The sequence below is a fragment of the Hippocampus guttulatus genome, chromosome 2, assembly GCF_054856545.1.
Source record: "Hippocampus guttulatus isolate MCC_2025c chromosome 2, RoL_Hgut_1.0, whole genome shotgun sequence".
Classification (NCBI taxonomy): Eukaryota; Metazoa; Chordata; class Actinopteri; order Syngnathiformes; family Syngnathidae; genus Hippocampus; species Hippocampus guttulatus.
The window spans coordinates 17,093,366-17,120,688 of NC_141262.1; the positions used below are offsets into that span (position 1 = coordinate 17,093,366).

General features: G+C 42.7%; 1 protein-coding gene across 5 annotated transcripts in view; it reads right to left on the reverse strand.

Moving 5' to 3' along the window:
- Positions 1-8,163: 8,163 nt before the first annotated feature.
- The window catches only part of LOC147208711 (teneurin-2-like), a 216,592-nt gene continuing 197,432 nt past the window's right edge, over positions 8,164-27,323 (reverse strand). For all 5 annotated transcript variants that reach the window (XM_086099673.1, XM_086099655.1, XM_086099663.1 and 2 more), the window contains 21 exons: positions 24,479-24,598; positions 23,017-23,278; positions 22,488-22,755; positions 21,152-21,295; positions 20,640-20,889; positions 20,509-20,529; positions 20,158-20,387; positions 18,653-18,807; positions 18,243-18,344; positions 17,341-17,514; positions 16,610-17,253; positions 16,197-16,372; positions 14,206-14,441; positions 13,813-14,109; positions 13,183-13,740; positions 12,432-12,701; positions 11,893-12,303; positions 10,790-10,900; positions 10,418-10,685; positions 10,040-10,170; positions 8,164-9,947 (listed from right to left, as the gene is read on the reverse strand). In XM_086099673.1, the coding sequence (XP_085955799.1) occupies positions 9,210-9,947; positions 10,040-10,170; positions 10,418-10,685; positions 10,790-10,900; positions 11,893-12,303; positions 12,432-12,701; positions 13,183-13,740; positions 13,813-14,109; positions 14,206-14,441; positions 16,197-16,372; positions 16,610-17,253; positions 17,341-17,514; positions 18,243-18,344; positions 18,653-18,807; positions 20,158-20,387; positions 20,509-20,529; positions 20,640-20,889; positions 21,152-21,295; positions 22,488-22,755; positions 23,017-23,278; positions 24,479-24,598 (5,566 nt within the window). In that variant the 3' untranslated portion in view covers positions 8,164-9,209. The remainder of the gene's footprint in view (positions 9,948-10,039; positions 10,171-10,417; positions 10,686-10,789; positions 10,901-11,892; positions 12,304-12,431; positions 12,702-13,182; positions 13,741-13,812; positions 14,110-14,205; positions 14,442-16,196; positions 16,373-16,609; positions 17,254-17,340; positions 17,515-18,242; positions 18,345-18,652; positions 18,808-20,157; positions 20,388-20,508; positions 20,530-20,639; positions 20,890-21,151; positions 21,296-22,487; positions 22,756-23,016; positions 23,279-24,478; positions 24,599-27,323) is intronic.

Here is a 27,323-nt window from a genome sequence, read left to right on the forward strand (position 1 = left end):
CCGAAAAAAACCGACCATGTATAGGACGGCATTTTAACCCGAAAAAAACGACCATGTATAGGAGGGCGTTTTAAACCGACAAAAAAACGACCATGTATAGGAGGGCGTTTTAAACCGAAAAAAAAATGACCATGTATAGTAAGGCGTTTTTAGCCGGAAAAAAAGCGACCATGTATAGGAAGGCGTTTTTAGCCGAAAAAAACAACCGTGTATAGGAGGGCGTTTTAAGCCGAAAAAAAAGACAATGTATCGTAGGGCGTTTTTCGACCAAAAAAAGATCATGTAAGGCGTTTTTAGCCGAAAAAAACGACCACGTAGAGTCAGGCGTTTTTCGCCGAAAAAACCCCAACCATGTGTAGTAATCCGTTTTTAGACAGAAAAAAACGACCATGTATAGTAAGGCGTTTTTCGACGAAAAAAAACGACCATGTATAGAAAGGCGTTTTTCAACGAAAAAAACGACCATGTACAGTATATAGTAAGGCGTTTTTAGACGAAAAAAACGACCATGTATAGTAAGGCGTTTTTAGCCCAAAAAAAAAACAACCATGTATCTAGTAAGGCGATTTTAGATGAAAAAAAACCGACCATGTGTAGTAAGGCGTTTTTATCCGAAAAAAAACGACCATGTATAGTCAAGCGTTTTTAGCCGAAAAAAAGGACCATAAATAGTAAGGCGTTTTTAGCCGAAAAAACCGACCATGAATAGTAAGGCGTTTTTAGCCGAAAAAAACGACCATGTATAGTAAGGCGTATTTAGCCGAAAAAAACAACCATGTATAGGAGGGCGTTTTAAGCCGAAAAAAACGACCATGTATAGTAAGGCGTTTTAACCTGAAAAAAACCAACCATGTATAGTAAGGCGTTTTTAGCCGAAAAAAAAGACCATGTAGAGTAAGGCGTTTTTAGCCGAAAAAACCCCGACCATGTATAGTAAGGCGTTTCTCGACGAAACTAACGACCATGTATAATAAGGCGTTTTTAGCCGAAAAAAACCGACCATGTATAGGACGGCATTTTAACCCGAAAAAAACGACCATGTATAGGAGGGCGTTTTAAACCGACAAAAAAACGACCATGTATAGGAGGGCGTTTTAAACCGAAAAAAAAATGACCATGTATAGTAAGGCGTTTTTAGCCGGAAAAAAAGCGACCATGTATAGGAAGGCGTTTTTAGCCGAAAAAAACAACCGTGTATAGGAGGGCGTTTTAAGCCGAAAAAAAAGACAATGTATCGTAGGGCGTTTTTCGACCAAAAAAAGATCATGTAAGGCGTTTTTAGCCGAAAAAAACGACCACGTAGAGTCAGGCGTTTTTCGCCGAAAAAACCCCAACCATGTGTAGTAATCCGTTTTTAGACAAAAAAAAAAGGCCATGGATAGTAAGGCGTTTTTAGCCGAAAAAAACGACCATGTATATAGTAAGACGTTTTTAGCCGAAAAAAAACGACCATGTAGATGAATGTTTTTAGCCGAAAAAAACGACCATGTATAGTGAGGCGTTTTTAGCCGAAAAAAACGACCATGTACTGTATAGTAAGGCGTTTTTCGACGAAAAAAAGGACCATAAATAGTAAGGCGTTTTTAGCCGAAAAAAAGGACAATAAATAGTAAGGCGTTTTTAGCCGAAAATAACGACCATGAATAGTAAGGCGTTTTTAGCCGAACAAAAAACGACCATGTATAGGAGGGCGTTTTAAGCCGAAAAAAACGACCATTTATAGTAAGGCGTTTTTAGACGAAAAAAAAAACGACCATGTATAGGAAGGCATTTTTAACCCGAAAAAAAACGACCATGTAGAGTAAGGCGTTTTTAGACGAAAAAAACGACCATGTATAGTAAGGCGTTTTTAGCCCAAAAAAAAAACAACCATGTATCTAGTAAGGCGATTTTAGATGAAAAAAACCCGACCATGTGTAGTAAGGCGTTTTTATCCGAAAAAAAACGACCATGTATAGTCAAGCGTTTTTAGCCGAAAAAAAGGACCATAAATAGTAAGGCGTTTTTAGCCGAAAAAACCGCCCATGAATAGTAAGGCGTTTTTAGCCGAAAAAAACGACCATGTATAGTAAGGCGTTTTTAGCCGAAAAAAACAACCATGTATAGGAGGGCGTTTTAAGCCGAAAAAAACGACCATGTATAGTAAGGCGTTTTAACCTGAAAAAAACCAACCATGTATAGTAAGGCGTTTTTAGCCGAAAAAAAAGACCATGTAGAGTAAGGCGTTTTTAGCCGAAAAACCCCCGACCATGTATAGTAAGGCGTTTCTCGACGAAACTAACGACCATGTATAATAAGGCGTTTTTAGCCGAAAAAAACCGACCATGTATAGGACGGCATTTTAACCCGAAAAAAACGACCATGTATAGGAGGGCGTTTTAAACCGAAAAAAAACGACCATGTATAGGAGGGCGTTTTAAACCGAAAAAAAAATGACCATGTATAGTAAGGCGTTTTTAGCCGGAAAAAAAGCGACCATGTATAGGAAGGCGTTTTTAGCCGAAAAAAACAACCGTGTATAGGAGGGCGTTTTAAGCCGAAAAAAAAGACAATGTACCGTAGGGCGTTTTTCGACCAAAAAAAGATCATGTAAGGCGTTTTTAGCCGAAAAAAACGACCACGTAGAGTCAGGCGTTTTTCGCCGAAAAACCCCCAACCATGTGTAGTAATCCGTTTTTAGACAAAAAAAAAAAGGCCATGGATAGTAAGGCGTTTTTAGCCGAAAAAAACGACCATGTATATAGTAAGACGTTTTTAGCCGAAAAAAAACGACCATGTAGATGAATGTTTTTAGCCGAAAAAAACGACCATGTATAGTGAGGCGTTTTTAGCCGAAAAAAACGACCATGTACTGTATAGTAAGGCGTTTTTCGACGAAAAAAAGGACCATAAATAGTAAGGCGTTTTTAGCCGAAAAAAAGGACAATAAATAGTAAGGCGTTTTTAGCCGAAAATAACGACCATGAATAGTAAGGCGTTTTTAGCCGAACAAAAAACGACCATGTATAGGAGGGCGTTTTAAGCCGAAAAAAACGACCATTTATAGTAAGGCGTTTTTAGACGAAAAAAAAAACGACCATGTATAGGAAGGCATTTTTAACCCGAAAAAAAACGACCATGTAGAGTAAGGCGTTTTTAGCGGAAAAAAATCGACCATGTATAGTAAGGCGTTTCTCGACGAAACTAACGACCATGTATAATAAGGCGTTTTTAGCCGAAAAAAACAACCATGTATAGTAAGCCGTTTTTATTATTTTTATATATAGTAAGGCGTTTTAACCCGAAAAAAACGACCATGTATAGGAGGGTGTTTTAAACCGAAAAAAAAGACCATGTATAGTAAGGCGTTTTAACCTGAAAAAAACGACCATGTATAGTAAGGCGTTTTTAGCCTGAAAAAAAAGCGACCATGTATAGGAAGGCATTTTTAACCTGAAAAAAAACGACCATGTAGAGTAAGGTGTTTTTAGCCGAAAAAAAAAAACGAGCATGTATCGTAAGGCGTTTTTCGACGAAAATAACGACCATGTAGAGTAAGGTGTTTTTAGCGGGAAAAAAAACTACCATGTATAGTAAGGTGCTTTTAGCCGGAAAAAACCAACTGTGTGCAGTAAGGCGTTTTTAGCCGAAAAAAACGACCATGTATATTAAGGTGTTTTAGTGGAAAAAAAACGACCATGTATGGTAAAGTGTTTTAGCCGAAAAAAAACGACCATGAACAGTAAGGTGTTTTTAGCCGAAAAAAAGGACGCCTTACAAAACCATGTTTTGTAAGGCGTTTTTAGCCGAAAAAAACCGACCTTGGATAGTAAGGAGTTTTAACCCAAAAAAACGACCATGTATATATAGTAAGGCATTTTTAGCCGAAAAAACGACCATGTATAGTAAGGTGTTTTCAGCCGAAAAAAAACGACCATGTATATAGTCAGCCGTTTTTAGCCAAAAATCACGACCATGTGTACTTTGGCGTTTTTAGCCCAAAAAAAAAAAACCTGGCTCAGAACGCCTTGGTCCTTTTTTTCGGCTAAAAACGCCTTACTACACATGGTCGTGATTTTTGGCTAAAAACGGCGAACTATACATGGTCGTTTTTTTTCGGCTAAAAAAGCCTTACTACACATGGTTGTTTTTTTCGGCTAAAAACGCCTTACTACACATGGTCATGATTTTTGGCTAAAAACGGCTGACTATATACATGGTCGTTTTTTTTCGGCTGAAAACACCTTACTATACATGGTCGTTTTTTCGGCTAAAAATGCCTTACTATATATACATGGTCGTTTTTTTGGGTTAAAACTCCTTACTATCCAAGGTCGGTTTTTTTCGGCTAAAAACGCCTTACAAAACATGGTGTTTTTTTTCGGCTAAAAGCGCCTTACAAGACGTGGTCGTTTTTTTCGGCTAAAAACACCTTACTATACGTGCTCCTTTTTTTTCGTCTCAAAACGCCTTTCTATACATGGTCGTTTTTTTTTCAATTAAAAACGCCTTACTATACATGGTCGGGGTTTTTTTCGGCTAAAAGCGCCTTACTATACATGGTTGTTTTTTTTCGTTGAAAAACGCCTTACTATACATGGTCGTTTTTTTGGGTTAAAACGCCTTACTATCCATGGTCGTTTTTTTTCAGGTTAAAACGCCTAACTATACATGGTCGTTTTTTTCGGCTAAAAACGCCTTACTGTACATGGTTGTTTTTTTTCGTTGAAAAACGCCTTACTATACATGGTCGTTTTTTTGGGTTAAAACGCCTTACTATCCATGGTCGTTTTTTTCAGGTTAAAACGCCTAACTATACATGGTCGTTTTTTTCGGCTAAAAACGCCTTACTGTACATGGTCATTTTTTTCGGCTCAAAACGCCTTACTATACAGTAAATATTCCCATCCCCGGAATTCTACGGAAAGGAATATCCTTCACCCGGAATAAAAACCTATGCATTAACATTTTGACTACGATATTACATGTTACCGGAAGTTGCGTAGCGGAAATTCCACTACCTGTAACCCGGATGGAGGTGTAATGCCGCGGGAGCATAAATACACGCAACGCCCACCCGATGCGACGGAAAAGACAACGCTGTAACAAGTTTTCACTTCGCGTTTTTCAATCATCAGATTCGAAACGACGACGTGCAAGTGAGTTTTTACTGCCGTGCGTTTTACTGTAATTGTGAATGATTTTAACTTTATTCACTTACGTCCTGTAGAACGCGGCACTAGCTTAAAAGCAGCACCCACTCGACACGACCGAAGAAACGTGTTCGCTTCGCCGTTTTCATTCATCAGATTCGAAACGAAGACGTGTAAGCGACTTTATTGGCGTGCGTTTTACTGTAATTGCGAAAGATTTTAACTTTATTCACTTACATCGTGTAGATCATCGCATCGAAACGTAGAAGAACTGTAACAACTGGAGCGGAGCAAGTGAAATGCGTCCGTTTGAGCGAGGCTGGACACAAAGTTAAAAAGATCCAGCAGACACTTGGAGTCGGAAAGACGCAAATCTACGAAACTTTAAACAACAAGGCAGTGATTCAACTCCTGATGACAAGCCACCATCCAGCAAGGAAGCAATGCAAAGGGCAACAAAAATCCTTCAGTATGCACAAGAATTACCAGACATCGGTGATCAACGGGACAGTTACTTGCAACTAGCAAGAAAACTGTATGACACGCAGGCAAACATTGTCATAAACCAAAGAATGCATCCAACAAAACAATCCAAAATACATATTTTTTCCCAAGACAGAAAAAAATAAACATTAAAATACTGTACGTATTTTACTGTTGTGATTTTTTTTGGATACACCTGTATTGCAGTTTTTGTTATATAAACAGTTTTTGGACAGTCTATTTTTGTATTTTATTGATTGTGTTGTTACACGTGCATTTTGTCAACATACTTGCAGGTTCATAAAGGACATGTACCATGCTCATTTCCCAAATGAGGAATTTCTGTTATCAGGACAAATTGGACAGCGCAAACACGAGTCTGTACTAGAGAATATTTACTGTACATGGTCATTTTTTTCGGCTAAAAACACCTTACTATATATACGTGGTTGTTTTTTTTCTGGCTAAAAACGCCTTACTATATACTGTATGGTCGTTTTTTTCGGCTAAAAACGGCTTAGTATACATGGTCATTTTTTTCGGCTAAAAGCGCCTTGCTATACGTGGTCGTTTTTTTCGGCTAAAAACACCTTACTATACGTGGTCCTTTTTTTTCGTCTCAAAACGCCTTTCTATACATGGTCGGTTTTTTTCAATTAAAAACGCCTTACTATACATGGTCGGGGTTTTTCGGCTAAAAACGCCTTACTATACATGGTTGTTTTTTTTCGTTGAAAAACGCCTTACTATACATGGTCGTTTTTTTGGGTTAAAACGCCTTACTATCTATCCATGGTTGTTTTTTTCAGGTTAAAACGCCTTACTATACATGGTCGTTTTTTTCGGCTCAAAACGGCTTACTATACATGGTCATTTTCTTTCGGCTAAAAACACCTTACTATATATACGTGGTCGGTTTTTTCGGCTAAAAACGCCTTACTATATACAGTATGGTCATTTTTTTTCCGAAATACGCCTTACTATACATGGTCGTTTTTTTTTTTTTTTGTTAATACGCCTTGCTATTCATGGTCATTTTTTTCGGCTCAAAACGGCTTACTATACATGGTCATTTTTTTCGGCTAAAAACACCTTACTATATATACGTGGTCGGTTTTTTCGGCTAAAAACGCCTTACTATATATACAGTATGGTCGTTTTTTTGTCGAAATACGCCTTACTATACATGGTCGTTTTTTTTTTTTTTGTTAAAACGCCTTACTATTCATGGTCGTTTTTTTCGGCTCAAAACACCTTACTACACATGGTCGTTTTTTTCGTCTAAAAACGCCTTACTATACATGGTCGTTTTTTTTCGGCTAAAAACGCCTGACGACACATGGTCATGATTTTTGGCTAAAAACGGCTGACTATATACTTTACATGGTCATCTTTTTCGGCTAAAAACGCCTTACTATACATGGTCGTTTTTTTGGGGCTAAAAACGCCTTACTAAACATGGTCTTTTTTTTCGGCTAAAAACGCCTTACTTTATTTACCTTGTCGTTTTTTCTGGTTAAAACGCCTTACTATACATGGTCGTTTTTTTCGGCTAAAAACGGCTTACTATACATGGTCGTTTTTTTCGGCTAAAAACACCTTACTATACATGGTCGTTTTTTTTTTTTGTTAAAACGCCCTTACTATTCATGGTCGTTTTTTTTTCGGCTCAAAACACCTTACTATTCATGGTCATTTTTTTCATCTAAAACCGCCTTACTATATATACATTGTCGTTTTTTTTTTTGGGCTAAAAATGCCTTACTACACATGGTCATGATTTTTAGGTATATGTCCACTAAGCAACTAAAAAAGCAAGCTATTTGAAGCAGTTGAACTGTCTGGTCTCATCAACACTGATTGCGTTAAAATGTCACTTTGAAAGTAAGTCGACTGCTGAAATTAGCAAGGGGAGTGGGGGAGGGCATGAATATTTACTGTGTACGCCTAAAAAAAAAAAAGAAAAAAAAAGATGAAAGTGAACTAGACATTGTTGGGTTGAAATAAACAATCATGTTTTATTCATAAATTCCCCAGAAGAGTCTCGTTTTAGTGAGCGTACGTGTTATCCTTTGATAATACTGATTTGGTACAGTTTGACATCCATCACGAGTCTCTTCACAGTGAGTAGGATCCATTACTGCTACTGCTGTTGGGATCTAGGTCGGAAATCCATCTGTTTCCGAAAATAAAGGAAGAAATAAGAAAAAAACCCCCCAAACAAACAAACATCAAAACTGCAGATGCTGTAGATATGCAATATTAGAGTGCCACAAAACTCTAGAGGAGGAATACCAGCCAAAGATTTTGCACGTTACAAGCCACTTCTTAGAAATATAAAACTCGATATTCTGAACAATATTCTACTGTGCTGCATAAAGGTAGATCTATACACTGTACATTGAAATATATCTTGAAAAATCATTTTCACAGTTTTAAAGACTTTTATTTTGAGTATAAACCATTTTTAAACACTTTATTACATAAATTATTTTTTAAGAGTGACTATTATTTGCCCTGGTAGCAATCTAAAATAATACAAAACAAAACAAAATGAACATTTAATACATCATTTGCAAAAGAAAATGAACTCATACGTTACAATTCATTTTGAATTAAACTGACTGACTCATTCATGATTGTCATATATTACTAAGAATAAATAAATAGAAAATGAGTAAATTAAAATAAATATGAACTGAGCATGTTTTCTGGACTCTGTGAGCGGTGGATTCTGTACAGAAGTGCCTCGGTGAAGGTCTCACAATCCTACTGCGACTGAAACATACAAAACTACAGCATCTACGGCATCAATACGCAACATTCTGAAGTTTTGTGTAATTGGACACATACGTAGTAACATGTTTCTTCTCCCGGTTTAAAATCAACAATGTCGTGTAGTGCCAACGCCCACACGAATCGCCGTCTTTCTTCCCTTTTGCTTTGTACGGTGCACTTTCCGGTCCGTTCGTAGCAGTTCGCGGAGGGCTTCGGCTTGTGTGTTGCTTTGCTTGGTGGTGAAGTGCATCAGCAGACCGCTCAGTCAGTTATGGAAAATGGGAGGCCTGAGACAAGGTGACGACGCTGGACAAACTTCTAACATTGCCTTGTCTGTCTCTGGTGTCCTTCTTTGATGTGTTGTTGCCATGGCAACACTCCAATGTGTTGCCGTGCACTCTCGTCCTTTTTGCTTTCAGCTTTCAATAGACACACAGGAGCCGGCGGAGGTCCATTGAATGCTCAAGGGCGCTCTCAGTGTGACCCAAAGAATATGGGTGAAAATAGCAATCATCTTTTTTAAAAAGGGGAATCTTCTTATTTATTCAGTAGTGCCTTCTCACTTATTCAGTGTTTTTTTTCTCCCTTAAACGAAATGTAACTCTAGAATTTATTTTGTTGTTTTTGTTTTTTGTTGTTTTTTTTTTTGCCTGCGGCAGAAAAATTAATAATAATGTTCTGTCACTCTTTTCAAAAGTCCCTGCAGCGTTCCATGAGTAACCCCGTTTGTTGATGAAATCTCCAGAGAAAAAGGGTTGAGGAGGCTGGGAAGGGAAAAAGGGCTTATGAGGAGTCGGACAGATTCATGGTGGGCTGTTACCTCCTGCCCATCTCATTCTGTCGAAGGAACTGGATATTGTTGCTGCTGTCAGACAGTTCTGGATATTGCTCCACAGGCAGTACGTAGTAGCCTTCATAGCCTTGTACCCTGCCCATGGTTAGGAGCTGTTGTCGCTCTCCCTCAGTCCAGAGGCGGCTGCCTCCTTTTCCGTCTCTGGCCCTCTGCTGTTCCTTGGACCAGGCTCCCGCCAAGGCCCTCTGGCGAGCCAACTCCAACAGTCTTACCTTCTCCTCGTCCAACACGTCGGCAGAGAGCCCGTAGCGAATGCTCAGAACAAACGATGGCACCGCGAATTCCACCGTCACCCCTCTCCTGGAGCGGCCGCTGACTGTCACGTTGATGCCGCTCTCCAGTGACTTGCGGCCGTTTGTAAGCCCCAAGGCCAACAGGTCGCTGTCAGCTGAGCCAATTTTCACAAAGTAGTGGCAGTCCTTCCCATCCTGCGTGTAGTGGGTGCCTTCCAGGTACTGGGCGCCGTTCAGCACCAGAGCCACTTTGCGGCTGTCATCGCTGGCCAAAGATGACACGCCAGCCACCACTCTGCCCTCCTTGAGGGCCAACATCACTCCACGACCAATGATGGGGGTGCTGGTGCCGAACCAGTGTCCGGGCTTATCCTTTCGTCTGCGCCGTTCCTTGTTGAGAAGACGACCCTCAAGAGCCATGAAGGCCTGGTTGTGACGCTCCGCCGCCTGCTGCACACCAGTGATGAGCTGCACAGTCCAAACAAAAAAAAAAAATGATTGTGAGATATATTGACAAGAAGCTCACTGAGTGTCATAGACAACGTTTTCCGATTCAGTACCTGTCCATTCTCACAGTGCTGGGTAGCCTGCAGCTCGTATGGTGGTTCGACAAAATAGAGCGAGTGCCGAGGGAATCCCGGGATTATGTTACTGAGCTGGAAGCCGAACATCACCAGCCAACTCTTCACATCTACAGGATCAGATACAATTTAAATTACATTTCTGAATGGCAAATTTACTAGCCAGTCATTTCGGAATTTAATTAAATTTTTTTTTTTTGTGACGAATACAAAGTGCATGCAAAACTAGTTTCACAATGTTACCTGCAAAATCAACTTTAGATATGACTGACAGTTTTCTACTTCATGTGCTGGTCCTTTGAGTGGAAAAACATTAAAATGCCGTTCATGTGTATAAACACATGATTTTTTTCTTACCTGTGACATAATTTTTTACATCTAACATGTCACTGAGGGGATTGTTGTTCTTGAACATGTACAGATTAAAAGGAGAGGGATCTTTTCCGATCTTGGGCCAGATGCTATAGTCAGGTGAAGTCCAGCGCCCAGCCAAGACATCGTAGTCACGCTGGGTGAAGTGGACCAACTTGGTCAGGGGGTCATACAGACCGCCATGAAATCCAACCACCAGCTGGAACTCCGGGTTGGAGTCCAGGTAAACCTCCCCATATGCTGTGTATTGCACCTGAGTGAGGAGAGCATTGGCTTGTTTGGTATGAGGATACTCAGAAAACACGTTGAAACTTGAAAAGAGCGGGTAATAGGACTACCAATTTGCATTTGCAATACCTGTTTGATCATCTGTCCATTGCTGCTAAACACAGCCAATGGTGTGCCGGTGTTGTCAGATGCTATGTAGTATTCCTCTCCGCTGCTTACCTCCATGGCAAACACATGGCCCTGAACAAAAGAGATGACAATCCAAGTGGATTTGTTTTCACGTTGCTCCAATTTCCAAATTAAGATATTCATATATGCTCTGTATGAAAAAAAATATTGTGGCCTTGCTCAAAACAAAGGTCACGCCTTCTGGTTATATATCAAGAGTTGTCATTCCAGCATAAAACGAGAAGTTCGATACTCTACATGGCATTTGAAAAGTACAGTCAATTAGAATAGTAAAACAAAATAAAAGGAAGCTGAGTCTATGGGGACACAGCTCAGGAGCGCAGCTCTTTTTGTGCGCTGCATCACTCTGACAATACTGTACTCATGTGTGTGTTCTGGCTCTCTGTGTGGTGTGTAGTCAAAATATACATCATATTGTAAGTCTGATATGTCCAATAAAAATCTTAATAAAACATGGAGCTATGGCCTAATTTCCATTAATTGGTGCATTAAGTTCTTGCCAACATTTTGTCGCATATGTGATTCGAAAATTGGACCGCTTTGTTCGTCATGCACATCCAACGGGTTAAGATTTGGACTCCCCGGCGGTCAATGTTATGTGTTATGATATCTCATGCTCTATGAGCCACTCCAAATATGCTCATTAAAATATATTGATGTCATCAGTTGACTTGGATTCTTTTGGGAGCATAACATTGCCGAACCTTGACTGGAGCAACTGAAGCAAACCCAGGCCATAACATTGGCCCCATAAACTTCATGATGATGACTGCATCACTTGATCCACTCTGCTCTCCCTGATGCGGCCATCACATTGAACCAAGGTCAACAATTTGGACTCATCATAACAATTATTCCACCTGAAACCTTCCTATTAAAAACTCCCTATGGCTTTCTTAACAATTATCTTCCCTGATAATGCAAATGGACTTCGCGTGAACTTTGATGAATATCCATTTCGGTGCCCCTGCATTAAGATATATGTCAGCATCAAATCAAATGTCCTTGCTACGTGTGAGCACAATATACTCATGCAAACCTACCTGAAGGTCATAGTAGAGTGAGGAGATTTCTGAGCTTGAGTGGTTAAAAATGTGCGTCACCCTTGTTGGGTGGTTGAGGTCAGCATAGAAAAATTGAAGGTGCTGTCCAAGGCTGTTCCGTGTCGAGACCCTGCGGCCTAACCCATCATAGTGATAAACAACACTCCAGCCACCAGGGCCCCGATTGTAGGCCCTCAGCAGCTGACCCTTGGAATTGTAGTCGAAAATGTCAGAACCGCGCTGGCTGAGGTAACCGTCCTCGTCCAAACGGTACTGGACATCTCCCAGCCGCGTGATGCGATCGCGCAGGTCATAGCGCAGCGGCATGATTCGGGCGCTGTTGCCAGGGTTCAGCAGATGAAGGTTGCCATTCAGGTCATAGCTGTAACGCCATGTCGACCAGTCGTTCACCTGAATACAAAAAGAAGGCCAGAGTGTCACGTCAGTTGCGCATACAACGGGGGCATCACCAGTCTAGTGTCTGATAACACAAGACCATAAATCATCATGATACAAACTCTTCCACGTGGATTATTCACCTTGACCCCAGTCAGCTGTCCGTCTCCATCATAGTCATAGCGATACTGAGTGGTGTTGGCATAGGGCCCGATTTTCAGCTCCCTCTTTACCACCCGTCCCATGCTGTCGTACTGCACCGTCATCCAGTACATGAGGGAACGGAAGATCTCGTACTGGACCTCCTTGATACGTCCGTGGGTATCGAAATGCTTACTCAGCGTCATCACAGCTGTGGTGATAATCTGATTAATGTCGTAGTAAATGACCCCAAATTTTCCAAAGTGCTCCACCTAGAACAGACGGGTTTGCACAATATATAAGTCTGATCCATCCAAGGAACGTACTAGTACCGTATTTTCCGCACTATAAGGAACTTCGGAGCCTAAAACGCAACTTCAATGAATGGGCTATTTTAAAATGGTTTTCATATATAGGGCGCACCACATTATAAGGCGCATAGAATAGAAGCTACAATAGTGGCTGAGGTTGCGTTATACATCCACTAGGTGAAGCTACGCTAAAAGGAATACAATACAATACAGCTTTGTTTACATAGCGCTTTCACAACCGCTGCAGCTGTAACCAAGCGAGTCACAGAACATTTAAAATACAACGTCCAAGAAATCAGAATATTGATCCATATATAAGGCACATCGGTTTACAAGGCGCACTGTCTGCTTTTGAGAAAAATGAATGCTTTTAGGTGCGGAAAATGCGGTACTTAAAAATCACTTCGAAAAGTCTGCATATTCATGCGCAAAGGCAGCGCACCTTGCCAGAGATTTCATCATATCTGTAGAGGTCCACAGGTAGAGGTGTTTCACTGATGACTGGCTTCATACTTGCAATTCGGAAGCTGTTGTCGTGGTAAGTGTAGTCGAACCTTGCGTTGACCATACCCTCCTCACTGAAGCGATAGATTTGCTTGTCGATGAGTGGGCCCATTTTCCGATAGCGAATGGTGCAAGAGAATCCACCGCTCTGTAGATTGACCATCTTCAGCACGCCTGCTGTCTCATCGTAGCCAAACGTGACAGCGGTGCTGTCATACACAATCTCGGACAACTTGGCCAGCTTGCCGTACTTGTAGAGGACGCGGCGGCCGGTGCCCAGGTAATGTATGGCCTGAGGCTTGCCGTCTTCACTGAAGTCGTGGATGATGGAGGCGTTGCTCTCTGGTGGGTTGTAAGTGTTGCGGATGTACCCGATGGACACGTGTGTGAACATGGTGTGGCGGGCGACGCTTGGCATGGTGACTGCCGTGACCCGATTTGAGGGATCAAACTCAAAGATGTACTGCTTTTGGCTCTGCAGCAACAGCACCATGGACTGGGCAGAGAAAAAGTTTTGAGTGACGTACTTTTCTCCGCATAATGTAACCAATGTGAAAACTGTACTTACTTTATCAAGGTAACTGTAACTCCAAACCTTCCCGTCCACAAACGAGCGAGACAGGATGCGTCCATGGGGATCAAACTCAGTCCTCTCGCTCATGCTCCCCCGCTGCAGGCCAACGAGCTGACCAGTGGATGAATAGGACACATTGACCACCGCCAGGCTGCTGCTAGGCAACCACATAGCTGGCCGGCCCTGAGCGTCGTACATGATGCGTAGGGTAAACTTGCGATGATCGTCGTAAATCTTCTCTGTGCGTGTGTTACGGTCAAAGTCAATAGAGAGGAGGTTGCGACCGTGTGCCTGGAGAAAAGTACACGTTTACAAAGATGACTTGGATAAATATGTATTTTTTTACCATCTCCTGCGAGGGTTATGGCTGTAAACTGATCAACTCACTCTTAGCTTCCTGCCAAACACTGTAATTTTTCCTTTGGTCTGCTCCTTACGCAGACGCCATTCAATGGAGTTCAGGCCATTGTCTGTGGGAAGTGTTATATTCCTGCGGCCGATGGTAGGGCTGACATATCCTGCCAGGATGTGGGGCTCCGTGTGAAAACTTATGCCCATCCCATTGGCATACATCACTCTCAGGGTCCCATTGTTGCACATCTGGTAGTTGTTCCTGACTTGGTCTTCACAGAGAAAAGAGGTACCAATTTCAAGAATGATTGCCAGACCGTAATATAATGAGTCCAATGTTGCACGCAGCAAAACAGTTGAACCGAATGTCCCTTCAGGTAAACAAAGCTATGCCAGCATTACTTTGTTGTTATTTAAAAAAAAAAAAAACAGAGGCAAATTAAAAAGAGACCTATTCAATTGTTTTTTTCCCACAATGTCATAATTTGCAATAATAGACACGTTTGATAGAATGCAGTCGTAAGGTATGCTATTACTTCGTTCGTTTTGTGTGTTGTGTTTGTTTTATTGTTTTTCCTGTTTGCATTTTATCCATTAATCCTTGCCTGTTCATTGTCTGCATTAGTATTCATTTTAAAGTGGCCATATCATGCTACTTTAACACTTTCAACAGTTCACTATTAGCTAAATAAAAGGAATGAGCATTTTAACCTGGCTAAAAGCTCCAAAAAAGTTCATTTAGCATGATATGACCCCTTTAATATTAATCAATTCCACATTAAAAAAAACTGACAAGAGATCTAAATGATCAGTTAATCCACTACGACATCCATTTACCATAAATGAGATTTTAAATGTGGTCATATCCTTCACATACGTGTTCATTTGTGTGAGACGATTGTGCCCGCTACATATAGTATTTATGAATAATCTGACTGGATCCTAGTTGAACAATCTCTATAGTACGCTGAATAAAATCTCACATCTTTCTACAGCGTTCCACATTCCTTATCACCACAGTGTAATGAATCCCTGGCAAACACAAGAATGGAATCAGATAAGACAACGTCTAATGTTGAGCTTAAATTCTCTCTCCCAGGACTGAAAACACACATCTTAATCACAGCGAAGTGACTGAAAGGGAGATAAAATTGTTTTGGGCTTAGGAAAGGGGAAGCATGTTCTTTTTTTTTTCATTTAGAAAAGGTGAAAGGGATCAGCTGGTGCCTCCCTTTGAAACCCCACCATAAATGACAGTAATCCATAAGACCAATTTGTAATAAAGCTCCAGGCGCATTTTAACAATGCCTCAAACAGACAAGTGAATGTATTTTTTTTTCCCCACTGACTTGGCAGCAACCGCCCTGAGATAAATCTTTTCTGCACCGTCTGCCTGAACAAGTTTGTAATAAAACAGAAGCAATGGAGAGAGAGGAGGGGTGAAAGCGAGAGAAATGAGAGCTTGAGGGCTGAGTAGAATTTGCTGCGCGGGAGTTAATGAAGAGAACGAGAAAGAGCAGAAGAATGGGAGATGGTTAAGTGAGTATGTCACCAGAGAGCTGCACTGAAAGCCCACACAGGGTGGTGGAAACCTTAAAGTACTTACGGCTCTCTGAACATCTCGACCCGCTTCTTCCCACAACACAGGTGGATCATTGAATACATCTGACTCGTATTCTGTCTCAGGTCTTCCATCCTTAGAGCACGCTCTTTGCTGTCACAATACTCACGTTGGTCAGGGGGGGCCGGGGGGGGGGGGGCAATTACTCTCTTTGTTCTTCAGCTATGGCCAGACCAAATAAGCTAAGGGATAATGGGAACTGGCCGAGAGCTTCGTTTGCATCTCTATGTGTGGCTGTGCGACAAAGCTTGCAGCGCTGAATAGGATTCACCGCACACTACTAATGAATTTTGGCGCTGTGATGATATTCAAATACACAGGATGATCCCGGCTGAATATTAAAATTGTAATTCAATATCCCCGACTCAGACCCTTGAGCTCACATTGACTGTTCACTTTGCATCACCTTGAACCACAGTGTATGAGGCTTCTACAGAGGAGAGGTTGGTGACGACAGTAACGTCGTCATCTCTGCTGGAGCTCTCGATATCGATGGTGATGGAGCGTTCAATCTCACGATGGAGACTCGTAACCATGCCTGTGGGGTAGGTCACATTGGTCAGGCGACCCTCGCTGTCGTACCTGGGAGATGGGACATTTCATTGGGTCAGTATATGTGTTGAAACAAATTTGGCAGAAACCTGCAGTATGTGAAAAAGATTAGATGCAGAAAGGCCTTTTAAGCTTTTGATTGTAGTTTAAAACATGCCACCAGGGAGCAGTATAATCCTGCGCAAGCAGTGATAAAAGTGCATGTGGTTCTCATTGGGTTCCAAAAGACACATCAGAACCACACTTGTCCCACACACGCAGACTCACTGGTAGAAGGTGGTCCATCCGGTCTCATCGGTTTTGGTGGCGAGCAGGCCTGTGTTGCCGCTGTAACCCATGAGAGCCACCTCTTGACCCACGGCTGAAACACTGCGCAGTCCTCCGCTTGGGTCCAGACCCAAGGTCACCACTTGATTTTCTGGCAGGAGCACCAGTCGAAGCAGGCCGGAGCCTCCTCCCTGCCCTAGTCCTTCCCTCCTTACTTTGACTGTATTGTTGCAGTTGTCGACCAGACTTGCCAGTTCACCATCAGGGCCATAGGTGAAGTTATAGAGCGGCTCTCCAGTCACAAGGCTGATGGTTTGGACGTGCAGGCCCTCCCTATTGAATACATACAGTTCTTGTTCCCTGGGTGATGCCACCTCATAGCGAGCCCCACCAGATCCTCCAAAAGCTGGGCTGGAGAGGGCCGGGCCGGGCCGATTGGCTCGAACAGCTCTTATTCGTATGTTGTTGAGGTCCGCAATGAAGAGTGTCCCGTCAGGGGACACAGCCAAGGAGGTAGGAGAGTTCAAGCCGGCATCTGGGGCATAGCCATCGTCGCCATAGAAGCAGTTGCAATTGACGTCGTTCTTGCAGTCGCAATCAGAGGCAGCCCCAGCCAGAAGGGAGATTTCTCCATTAGAGCTTACCTAAAATGAACATTGAAGAGGATATAGTGTTTAAAAAAAAATCCATCTTGAAGAATATAAAGAAAGCGCAAAACAGCCGTGACCTACCTGTCGAACTCGGTTTATCTTTTTCTCGTCTGTCTCAGCGATGTAGAGAGTGCCAGTGTGAGACAGGGCAATGGCCGTGGCGCTCTCAAGAGCAGCGTGGATTGCCAGTTTGCTGAGGCTGTAGTCAATCCCTGGCACCTGGCAATGCATGGGCCGACCTGCTATGATGCTCACCTGTCAGAACAACATTGAAAAGGCATTTACATGCACACATTTATTTGTAACACTTTTGCAAGTGCCCGTAAAACTCAACACATCGTAGTTGGAGCTCACATACAGCCATTTTTAATTTAATCATGCAACCTCATGCACTTCAGCAGAGCTCACTCTTGGCATAAGTTTTACAACCTTCAAAAAGAAGGACCGGACTGAATAATGGGGTTTGGCGAGAACAACGAGAGAAGAGAAGAAGAAATATACACTGCACTTGACTTCATTTTGTTGCCCTCATTCTTGTGGCACCATAGGCACTGTCCCTCGCTAACAATCTGAAAGCCGGATGTTTGGTTGTTTGTACATTTTACAGATAACTCTTTGTCCGTAAAGATTGAATGTTTCATTGATTTGTTCCACAGTGGTGGTTAACTTTTGTTTCCAGGTCAATGGCAGTTATGAATACTTGAAATCGTCACGTTAAAAATGCCACTTAGTTAATAGAGGTCAATTATGATGGTTTAACCCTGGAACATATTCTTTCCATTTTTTTCCTTTGAGAAAGCTGAATGAATAGAAAGTCAAACAGTATCCCAAAGGGGAATTTTGTTCTAGGGTTCCACTGCAGTTGAATATTTCTCGAGCTAACCGTCAAGCTGTTGTCCGCCACATTGCAAGAAAACTAAATTCACATCAAAGCCCTTTTGTCAAAGTGGACACATCGGTTTTGGAGGGGTTGTGGTACAAACCTGGTGGTTCTCGGTAATGCGCAGAATGACGTTGTTCTCCAGGACATAGAGAGCGTTGTCCATAGGGTTCACCGCTAAGTCTGTGGGCCACTCCAGGCGTACCTAGCATACAGATGCGGAAGTTTCACGTTAGCTAATCGACAGTACAGTATACACTAATGGTGGCCATTTGAAAAGAGGCCAAGGTCTCCTCTTCATTTTGGAAATGAAGTGCAGTCCTCACTCTCTTTTGATCCAGTCATTTATCCGTGGACTCTTTAATAAAGGTCCCTAAATCAGAACGTCCCCCAGCCGCCGGCTGGCTGCGGTCCACGAGATTGTCATAGCTCAGCACTCACAAAGCTGTTAGATCATCATCCATCATGCCGTCACCTCCTCGCTTCTCCCCCACTTCTGAGTGACTCTCTTACCTGGCTCACGTCCATGCTGGTGTCACAGCTCAGTGGTCGCACGGCAGTCAAATCGTTGGCTCCCAGTAAAGTGGAGATGATGCCGTTTTGGTCCACCTTACGGATCATAGTGGCATCCACAAAGTACATGAGTCCATTTTTATCCACGGCGATGCCTGCAAATGCCAGAGGAGCGCCGTGAATTATGACTCATAACTCATAATTCGCAAGCGTCTGAGACATCTTAAGTCAATTAAAGCTCGGTATTTCCACCTGCAGAAAACAAATGGCACCCTGGACTGCTGATTCTCACAATTTCTCATCAGATAAGAAGGGACCAAAGTGTTTCAGTGATGGAGCGGGTGCTGAACTTTTTGATAACTGTTAGTTTTGGGATGAGTCATCAACCGAGGACGTGAGCTGATGCTGTTCCCAAAGGGAAATTCGATACTGCAAGTGGCTTTTTTTCCAGGCACTGACAATTTTCCCACCAACCGCTTTTCACCCCGATTCCCAGCCTGTACTTTCCTTTGTTACACTTTTTTTTTTCATTTCCAAGTGATGCTGTGTCAGCCTTACTAGTCAAACAGGCAAGCGTGCTCCAAAATATCTTCCCGGCACACTGATATGTAAGAACAGATGGGGGCACAGCCAAGGGCACGCAGCAAATAAAAAACAGAGACAGTGAAAGAAAAAGAACAAATACTGTAAGCAAAGAAACTGTGTACAGGCTGTGGTGACAGGTAAAAGTGACTCATTGCCTTTTTTTAGCCAATCACTTGTAACACAACTCAACCCAGCCGCGATCCCATGAAAGTATATGCTACACACATTAGTGTCACTGTCGGGAACTGTGATGTTGTGACACCCTTGACAGTTTGGTGTCACGGTTCGAAGATCCAATAATCCACTGAAATTATTCCATTCCAGTATTACATTTTTCATTAACCTGATTTATGGCCTGCTTTTGTCGTCGCCCTGCTTAAGTACAAATTGTATGCCCCCCCCCAAAAAAAGAAAGACAAGAGCATCTAAAGCAAAGACATCCACAGTTAAGGCTTAAATATTAGTTTCCCGTTGAAATCAACGGCTAAATGACCATGATGTCACATTTTAGTTTTTAAACTTTTACTTTCTAGGTATGATCATGTTGAATGGAATTAGGGTGTTATACACTTTCCAAAATGTGCATTCTGTTACATCAAATAAATCACCCCAAAAAAAGGACTGACCATCACCAACGAAAGCCCCTCAGCACGAAAGGGAACGAAAAAATTGCCATCATCTGCACAGTTTGTCCGCTGAAATGATCGACACAGTAGCTGGCATAAATAAGCGCCTTTGCTAAAGTGAAAATAATGAAAACCATTACCTGCAGTTATCCTCATTCATCATTTGATTACATACAAATCTGAAGAATGAGATCAATCAGAATCAATGAATGTAATGGCGGCTCTGTAATCATGACTAAATAGACCGTTTGCTCGCTCCACATGGGCTCATTGCACTTCTGCTGAGCCGCTCACCTTTTGGGCTCATAAGTGTAGCTTCAGTGGCTTTGCCGCCATCTCCGCAGCGTTCATCAAAGGGCAGGCACTGCTCTCCGGTCCCAGCCACAACCTCTGCATTGTCAGACAGCAGGCGACTGCCGGTTAATGAGCGAACACGGTAAATTCGTCGGGAGTTGGTGTCTGAGATAAACAATGCCCCAGATAATGGATCAACTGCCAGGAAGTACTTATTGGTTGGATTATTACTGTGGGGGACAGAAAAAAAAAACATGATCATTTAAGGGAATAGCTTTCATTTTATATTTTCAGTCACAACTTCAAGTATGTTAATTTGTATAACGGTGATGTCAGATAAAAACGTCTTACCTGTGTCTAAAATCTTTGTTCCTTCAAAGAAAAAAGACAAAACCAAAGTCAATCAAAATGGTCGCTGACAAAACTCAAAAACAAAGAGTTTCATTCAGAACCCTCTAAGATGTTTAATGTGCTGTTTTTACCTTAATTCTAGGATGCCGGTGGTGTTCATGGACGGGAAAATCCTGCGTACAAAATTGAGATCCCCTACGTAGAGGCTGCCATCGATGCCCATAGCCAAGGCAACCGGTGCGAGCAGTTTGTTGCCATCCGCAAGGCCGTTACAACTGGGGCAGGAGATGCTTCGTCTGCGGCCGTTACCCATAATGCTGCTGATGACTGGAGGCTGCTCAGTCACAAAGATGTTTTCTCCGCTTCCCTTGTGAAGAATGCCTGCACACACAGATAATAAAGATCAGAAGATAAAGATTCTTTCACAAACACAAATAGGGTGTGTGTGCCCCCCCTGAAGGCTGAGCTCTGGCGACGGGTCTGCATATCGCATGAGTGGATGTGGAACCAAACAGAAAAAAAAACATCTTTCATGATAGGGAGCTTGAAGCTGAGACTGAGACATTTCTGGACTGAATCAGTGTCATAAAAACTCAAACGAATCTGAAGACAAACTCTGCGCACAGTATGTTTGTAGACTTACTGCTTCGTGTGTTGAGTATATGGTGCTTGTCCAGTGACCAGCCACCAAGATTGTTGGGATCCAGTTCGTAACCTTGCAGGATGACAGTCCTTTTCTCCCACAGAATGAGACTGGCGCATGATTCGTACTCGTAGCCCACAGACACTGCATATTCGAAAGTTAAACAAAGAAAGAGAGGAAATAACGTAGGTGACACAAAGAAAAAGTGCCGGATCAATTAAAAAAAAAATAGAGCAAATCCTCACCGCACCAAAGCTAGTTAGCACCTGTGCCTAACTCTGCATTAACAATTTACTAACACTCGCAAATGCCGCTAAATCAACCAGCCATTGTGTTAATTGGGCTGATTACCTGCAGGCCTTTTAACATTACATGTCACACTAACTGTGTTAAAAAAAATCTTCACAGCTTCACAATCAAGGACAGGTATCTGGCTCAGAAAAGCAGAAAGATAAAATAGTAGAAGTTTGGGCTGAGTTGAGATGCCATGTTTATGGCAAGTCCAATGCCATTGCGTATGAAAGAATATACTGTCATTGTTAAAAGGAAACGCGTGTTCACATACTACCGGGTAATTGCCATTTGAGTCTCAGAGAGAGAGAGTTGTTTTCAACATCCCCAACCCTTTCACTGCTAACAGCAGGGGCGCTGTATGGGGCCGAAATGTGACCCAGAGCCCATGATTGACAGGCGCCAAAGAAGACTTTAAAAAAAAATTTAATTGGCAACTTTACAGTGGTGGGGCCTAAAATTATATCAGAGGTGGCACCATTTTCAAACAATAACATAGCTACGGTATGCTCATATCTGCTCACGGGAAAATCGATTCAACCACAAAGATGCTAGATAGGGGGTTGACATTCACGGAAAATTAGGCGTCACGAAGTGAAAGGGTTTCCCCAAGCGAAGCGTTTTCATGATTATTGTCGACGGTGGTGCCGTCTTGTGTTTTCGTGGGCTGAGTAGTGTTTGTGACAGCAGAATGTAATATCACAGAGGAATCTGCTCGCTGTTAACTGCAAACTCACTCTGATTGCTAATAACCCTTCTCTAAAGTTCCGGCTGACTGGCTGAACCAAATGCGGTTGCAATGAAATGTAGACGTATGGAAAAAAAAAAAAACTAACTGTGGCTTTACTGTATAGTAGATTGAGGCTGACTTTTTGGTGGAAATCTCAGTTTCAGGCTCCCTAATTAGAACTCTCTCTCCCTGTCATGCCCCGTCCGCTATTCGTGGCAAAGTTTCTCATCCTCTCAGTGGGCGCAAGGTTTGGAAGAACAAAAGCCTCTGACCCTTAACAACTACTGTCAAATTCATTTAGTCACTTATACTCACCGACAGCCTCGGAAAGCCCGTAGACCCTCTGCCCATAGGCATCGGTCTTATCCCAGATGTAAGTGTAGGCTAAATTAGGCGAGGCGTGGAACCACTTCTGAAAGAGGTGGCCCTCCACCGCGACCATGAGATGGACTTTGAGCAGACCCATGGACAGCGCGGAGGGGGTCATGGTCACCTTGAGCAGGGAGCGGTAACCCTGCGTCCTTGAACTTAGGTAGCACAGCTTTAGACTGGTGCCGGGCACCTCGATCTGCTCATGCAGCACCTAGAAGACAGAGAGAGGAGATGACAAGAGAAAAGGGATTAGTGGAGGGATTAGCGAGAGGGGGTGAATAATGAAGGTCACGGTTCCACTGACGGCTGAAGGACAGAAGCAGGGAAAATATAAGGAAATAGAGAAGGAGGAAACGAAGGAAAGAGGGAATCTATTGAAGCGAAAGTAGAAAGAGGCATAAAGAGGAGCGGGAAAAGAGCGAGGGAACCAGAAGGAGGATTAGCCGGCTGCCAGGGGTCAGTGGTACTGCACCTGTGTCTCCGGTATGATGGGTTTCTCCCCTGGCTTGGAGCTGAAGAAGGAGGAGAGAGGGGATGCAATCACAAGAGGATCAGGCCTGATGAAGCCACTCAGGTCACAGCCAGGGATTGTGTTCTCCTCTGTCTTAAGCACCACAGTGTCCATAGCATAAAACTGGCTCCAGGGCAGCCACACGGTACGCTCCTGGCTCAGGAAGGGGGCGCGTTCGAATCGCAGAGTCAGTGATGCACCACCGTTAGCTATCAGGTCAAACCTGGAGAGGTTTGCAAGGAGAGGGCGGGAATGAGGCACAGAGGGGGAGTGCTGCAGAGGATGAAATGTTACACCGACTCAAACATGACAGCGCTTCTCTTCTTCTTATAACACTAACTACACTGCCGCTTTAGGAAAAACCGAACAAACAAAACACACAAACAAAAAAGACCTGAAATAAAAGTGTCACAAATCAGTTCGGATCAAGTCCAAAACATCTGAAGGCAATAGCAAAGAATGTCACAGATATTTTTTTGCACATTTTGTCAGCTGTTCTTCTCGCCGCGAGTTCATTACAAACAGGGAGCTTGAAAGAAGATATTCTTATTGTTATGATAAACAGCAGGAGGTGTGACTTCTCTCAGGCGCCAACAACTGCAAGAGAATAGCATTAATTTAGGACACGTTTACTGAAGCCGGTGAAACTGCCCCTGACAGCCAACGTCACCTGTTACGTTAACCCAGGTTTGATGTTCAGATGTTGCGGCATCGCTTTCATCAAACTGAAAAAATGCTGCAAAGAAAGCGCTGGTACAACTGCGGAGAGCGAACAATTCTCAACGGCCCTAAGAAAAGAAAATCATAATTTGCTTAATTTATGAGTGGAGCTCAGTTTGAAGAAGCGATGAATCTTCATTTCAATCAGTAGCCCGCAGTCTGACTTAAATCCAATTCAACTTGCCGGAACCGGACAACCCATGTGACTCTTAAACCGGTGCTGCAAAGTATAATTTCTGAAAAAAGAAGGGAAGAAAACTGCCGAGGGTTAGTGGTCAACTTCGTACAAATGTCACCAGGTGCAAATTGAAAAAGTAGCATCCTGAACTACTGTTATGCTGGAGGACGTTGGAAGAAGCACAGCTCAGGATGAAATGTTTTCTGGGAACAATTATCGCAATGTTGATTGAGTTCGGCCCCACTTAAAAAGCTCCGCAAATAAGAATTTTGTCTGTTGTAAGAAATGTACTATGTGCATTTCACACAAAATCAAAATGTTGCATTCTGTCCTTTTGTCGACTTCCCTGTCCATATTTCTTGCCATGTTAAATCAACAGGCATTTTCTGATGAGACTGCATTTGCGTTTTGCACATCACTATCTGATGATTGAGAATCTAATTGAATCTCATCGTATCTAATCTCATTTTAGCGAACCTAATGAGGTAGTTTCAAATGCTCAACAAGGATGTCTAGTGTACATACATTCCATCCTGTCGCGTCAGCGTGTATCCATAGTGGGGGTAGTTGACAAAAGACACGTTCACCCCCACCAGAGGCGTTCCATCTGTCGTCAGCACCTGACCCCGGATAAGAGATGCCAAACTGGAAAAAGACAAAAGAGATAAAATTGAAAGAGTGGTGGGCAATATGTGAGTCAAACCATTTATCATTCCATTTGATTAAGTGCTCCGCCTTTCAATTATTTCATTTGCCCTTTTATCTATATCACTGGCTTTTGACCATTTATTAATTAGCCACAATCAGGAGGCCCCGCAGTCTAGATTACTGCCAGTCAATCTCATAAACACACCTCGACAATGATGGTCAATATTTATATGTATATATAATTATATACACATATAGTCGTGTGTGTGTGTGTGTGTGTGTGTACACTCCTATATATATATATATATATATATATATAGGTGTGTGTGTACACTCCTATATATATATATATATATATATATATATATATATATATATATATAGAGAGAGAGAGAGAGAGAGAGAGAGAGAGAGAGAGAGAGAGAGAGGGCGGCCCGGTCGTCCGGTGGTTAGCACGTCGGCTTCACAGTGCAGAGGTACCGGGTTCGATTCCAGCTCCGGCCTCCCTGTGTGGAGTTTGCATGTTCTCCCCGGGCCTGCGTGGGTTTTCTCCGGGTGCTCCGGTTTCCTCCCACATTCCAAAAACATGCATGGCAGGCTGATTGGACGCTCTAAATTGTCCCTAGGTGTGAGTGTGGGCGTGGATGGTTGTTCGTCTCTGTGTGCCCTGCGATTGGCTGGCAACTGATTCAGGGTGTCCCCCGCCTACTGCCCGGAGACGGCTGGGATAGGCTCCAGCACCCCCCGCGACCCTAGTGAGGATCAAGCGGTTCGGAAAATGGATGGATGGATGGATGGATATATATATAGACACACCAACGTGCGTGTGTCTGGGTGTGCGTGTTTATTGCACATAACATCATCTTTTACACAGTCTGCACGTGTAAGCATTTCCAGACTGAGCGAGTCCTCTCAAAAACTGCAGAGGTTCCTGACCTACTCTGCTTTGGCTGCTGGAAAATCTGAATTTATGAGCACACATCTTTAGGTCAGACTTTTACTGGAAGCACACTACATCATTGCAAAGATTTTTTTCTATGGTAAAGATTTTTTTTTATCAACCTTCGAAAAGTATCACCGTTAATTTCCAATTAATGGCTGTATTTGATAATTTGGTAAAGATGCTGCAAATGACACAAAATTTCCTTGTCAGGGTGACTGCTCCGACATTTTTTGCCATTGAGAATGAGCTACAAGTTGAACCACAGCCACTTTGCACCGAGCGGAAACTATTGAAGCGGCGTCTGACAGCTTGAAGTCAGACTTTTACTGGAAGCACACTACATCATTGTAAAACCTCCCCCTGGTGATATTCTATACATATACTCATGGGAATATTGGGGTACTGGTGATGTTCCTTCCTGTCAAACCTTCCCTGGAGCCACAGTTGTGAGCGACGTTTGTATTCCCAGTAGACCAACAAGCACACTTCTCAGTGGTGTATCCACCAAGGTAATTTGTCTCCTGTCATCATTTCTGATGTAATATTCATGAACAAAAATCACATGATGCTGGAGAGTGCATGGTCTTTAAACTTTTGACTGTTTGACACTCTTGTCAAATGTGTAGCCTGAGAGCCTTAAGTAGCCCAATTTGATCCCGGCACAATGAGGTATGCCTTCCCGCCCCAATTTCCATTGTCAAAAATTGTAACACTAAATTACAGATGTACTCCAAGTCAAATGATTAGGGTCATTTTCAGGCTTCTGCACAGCTTGCTGATGAGCTGATCATTTGTATCACGTATGATGGAGGAGGCAAAAACATGTAAAACAGGCGGTAATAGGGGCTCCGGAGGACTGCACGTGGGCACGCCGATCTACGCAGTCCCAAGCACAGTGGTTAGTGTACTAGTTTGTTGGGAGCTAGGTACAATAGTGTAGTCATACACAGCGGACCCTAGTTTGCATTACAGGTATTGTCGAATTCAGTTGACAGTAGGGGGCGGTGCAGGATAAAATGTTCTCCCCTTGAGATCGATCAAAACAGCTGGATTAGTCTGCTTAATTGTTATCCCACAAATTTTTTCTATCAACCTTTGAAAAGGGTTACCGTTAATTCCCAATTAATGGCTGTATTTGGTAATTTGGTAAAGATGCTGCGAATGACACAAAATGTCCTTGTCAGGGTGACTGCTCCGACATTTTTTGCCATTGAGAATGAGCTACAAGTTGAACCACAGCCACTTTGCACCGAGCGGAAACATTTGAAGCGGCGCTGGCATCTGATTAGAATCCCAAGGTAAGAGACCCAGTTGAAGAGATTACACAGTTTAATTGACTCGGGAATTCCCTTTGGATCCCTCAGGAGAATGTCTTGTTACTGAAGTGTTTCATCTTATCCGGTTTTCTGCCACTGTGTCCAGATAATTGTGGATGTGACACAGATATACCATATTGTAGCACAAGGTGCAAGATTTGGTCGTAATTTTTTTTTATGTATAAACCTGTTGTCTGTGAACAAAATTTATCGTTAGCCGGACACTTGCACGAAAGAGACTCCCAGTCAGTGACATAAAACCACAAAGGACAACTGAAACAGATACAGTAGCAACATACACTACTAAAATGCTGATACTCAATCCGTGTATCATTCATTGACGACACTTGTTGAGAGAAATGGTGTTTGTTTACATTGTTACAAGTGTGGCCTTCAACTCTTCATCGGCACAGAGGAGGGAAGTCGGGAGGGTTAAGTCAATCTCCAGATCAGTCTTTGTTCT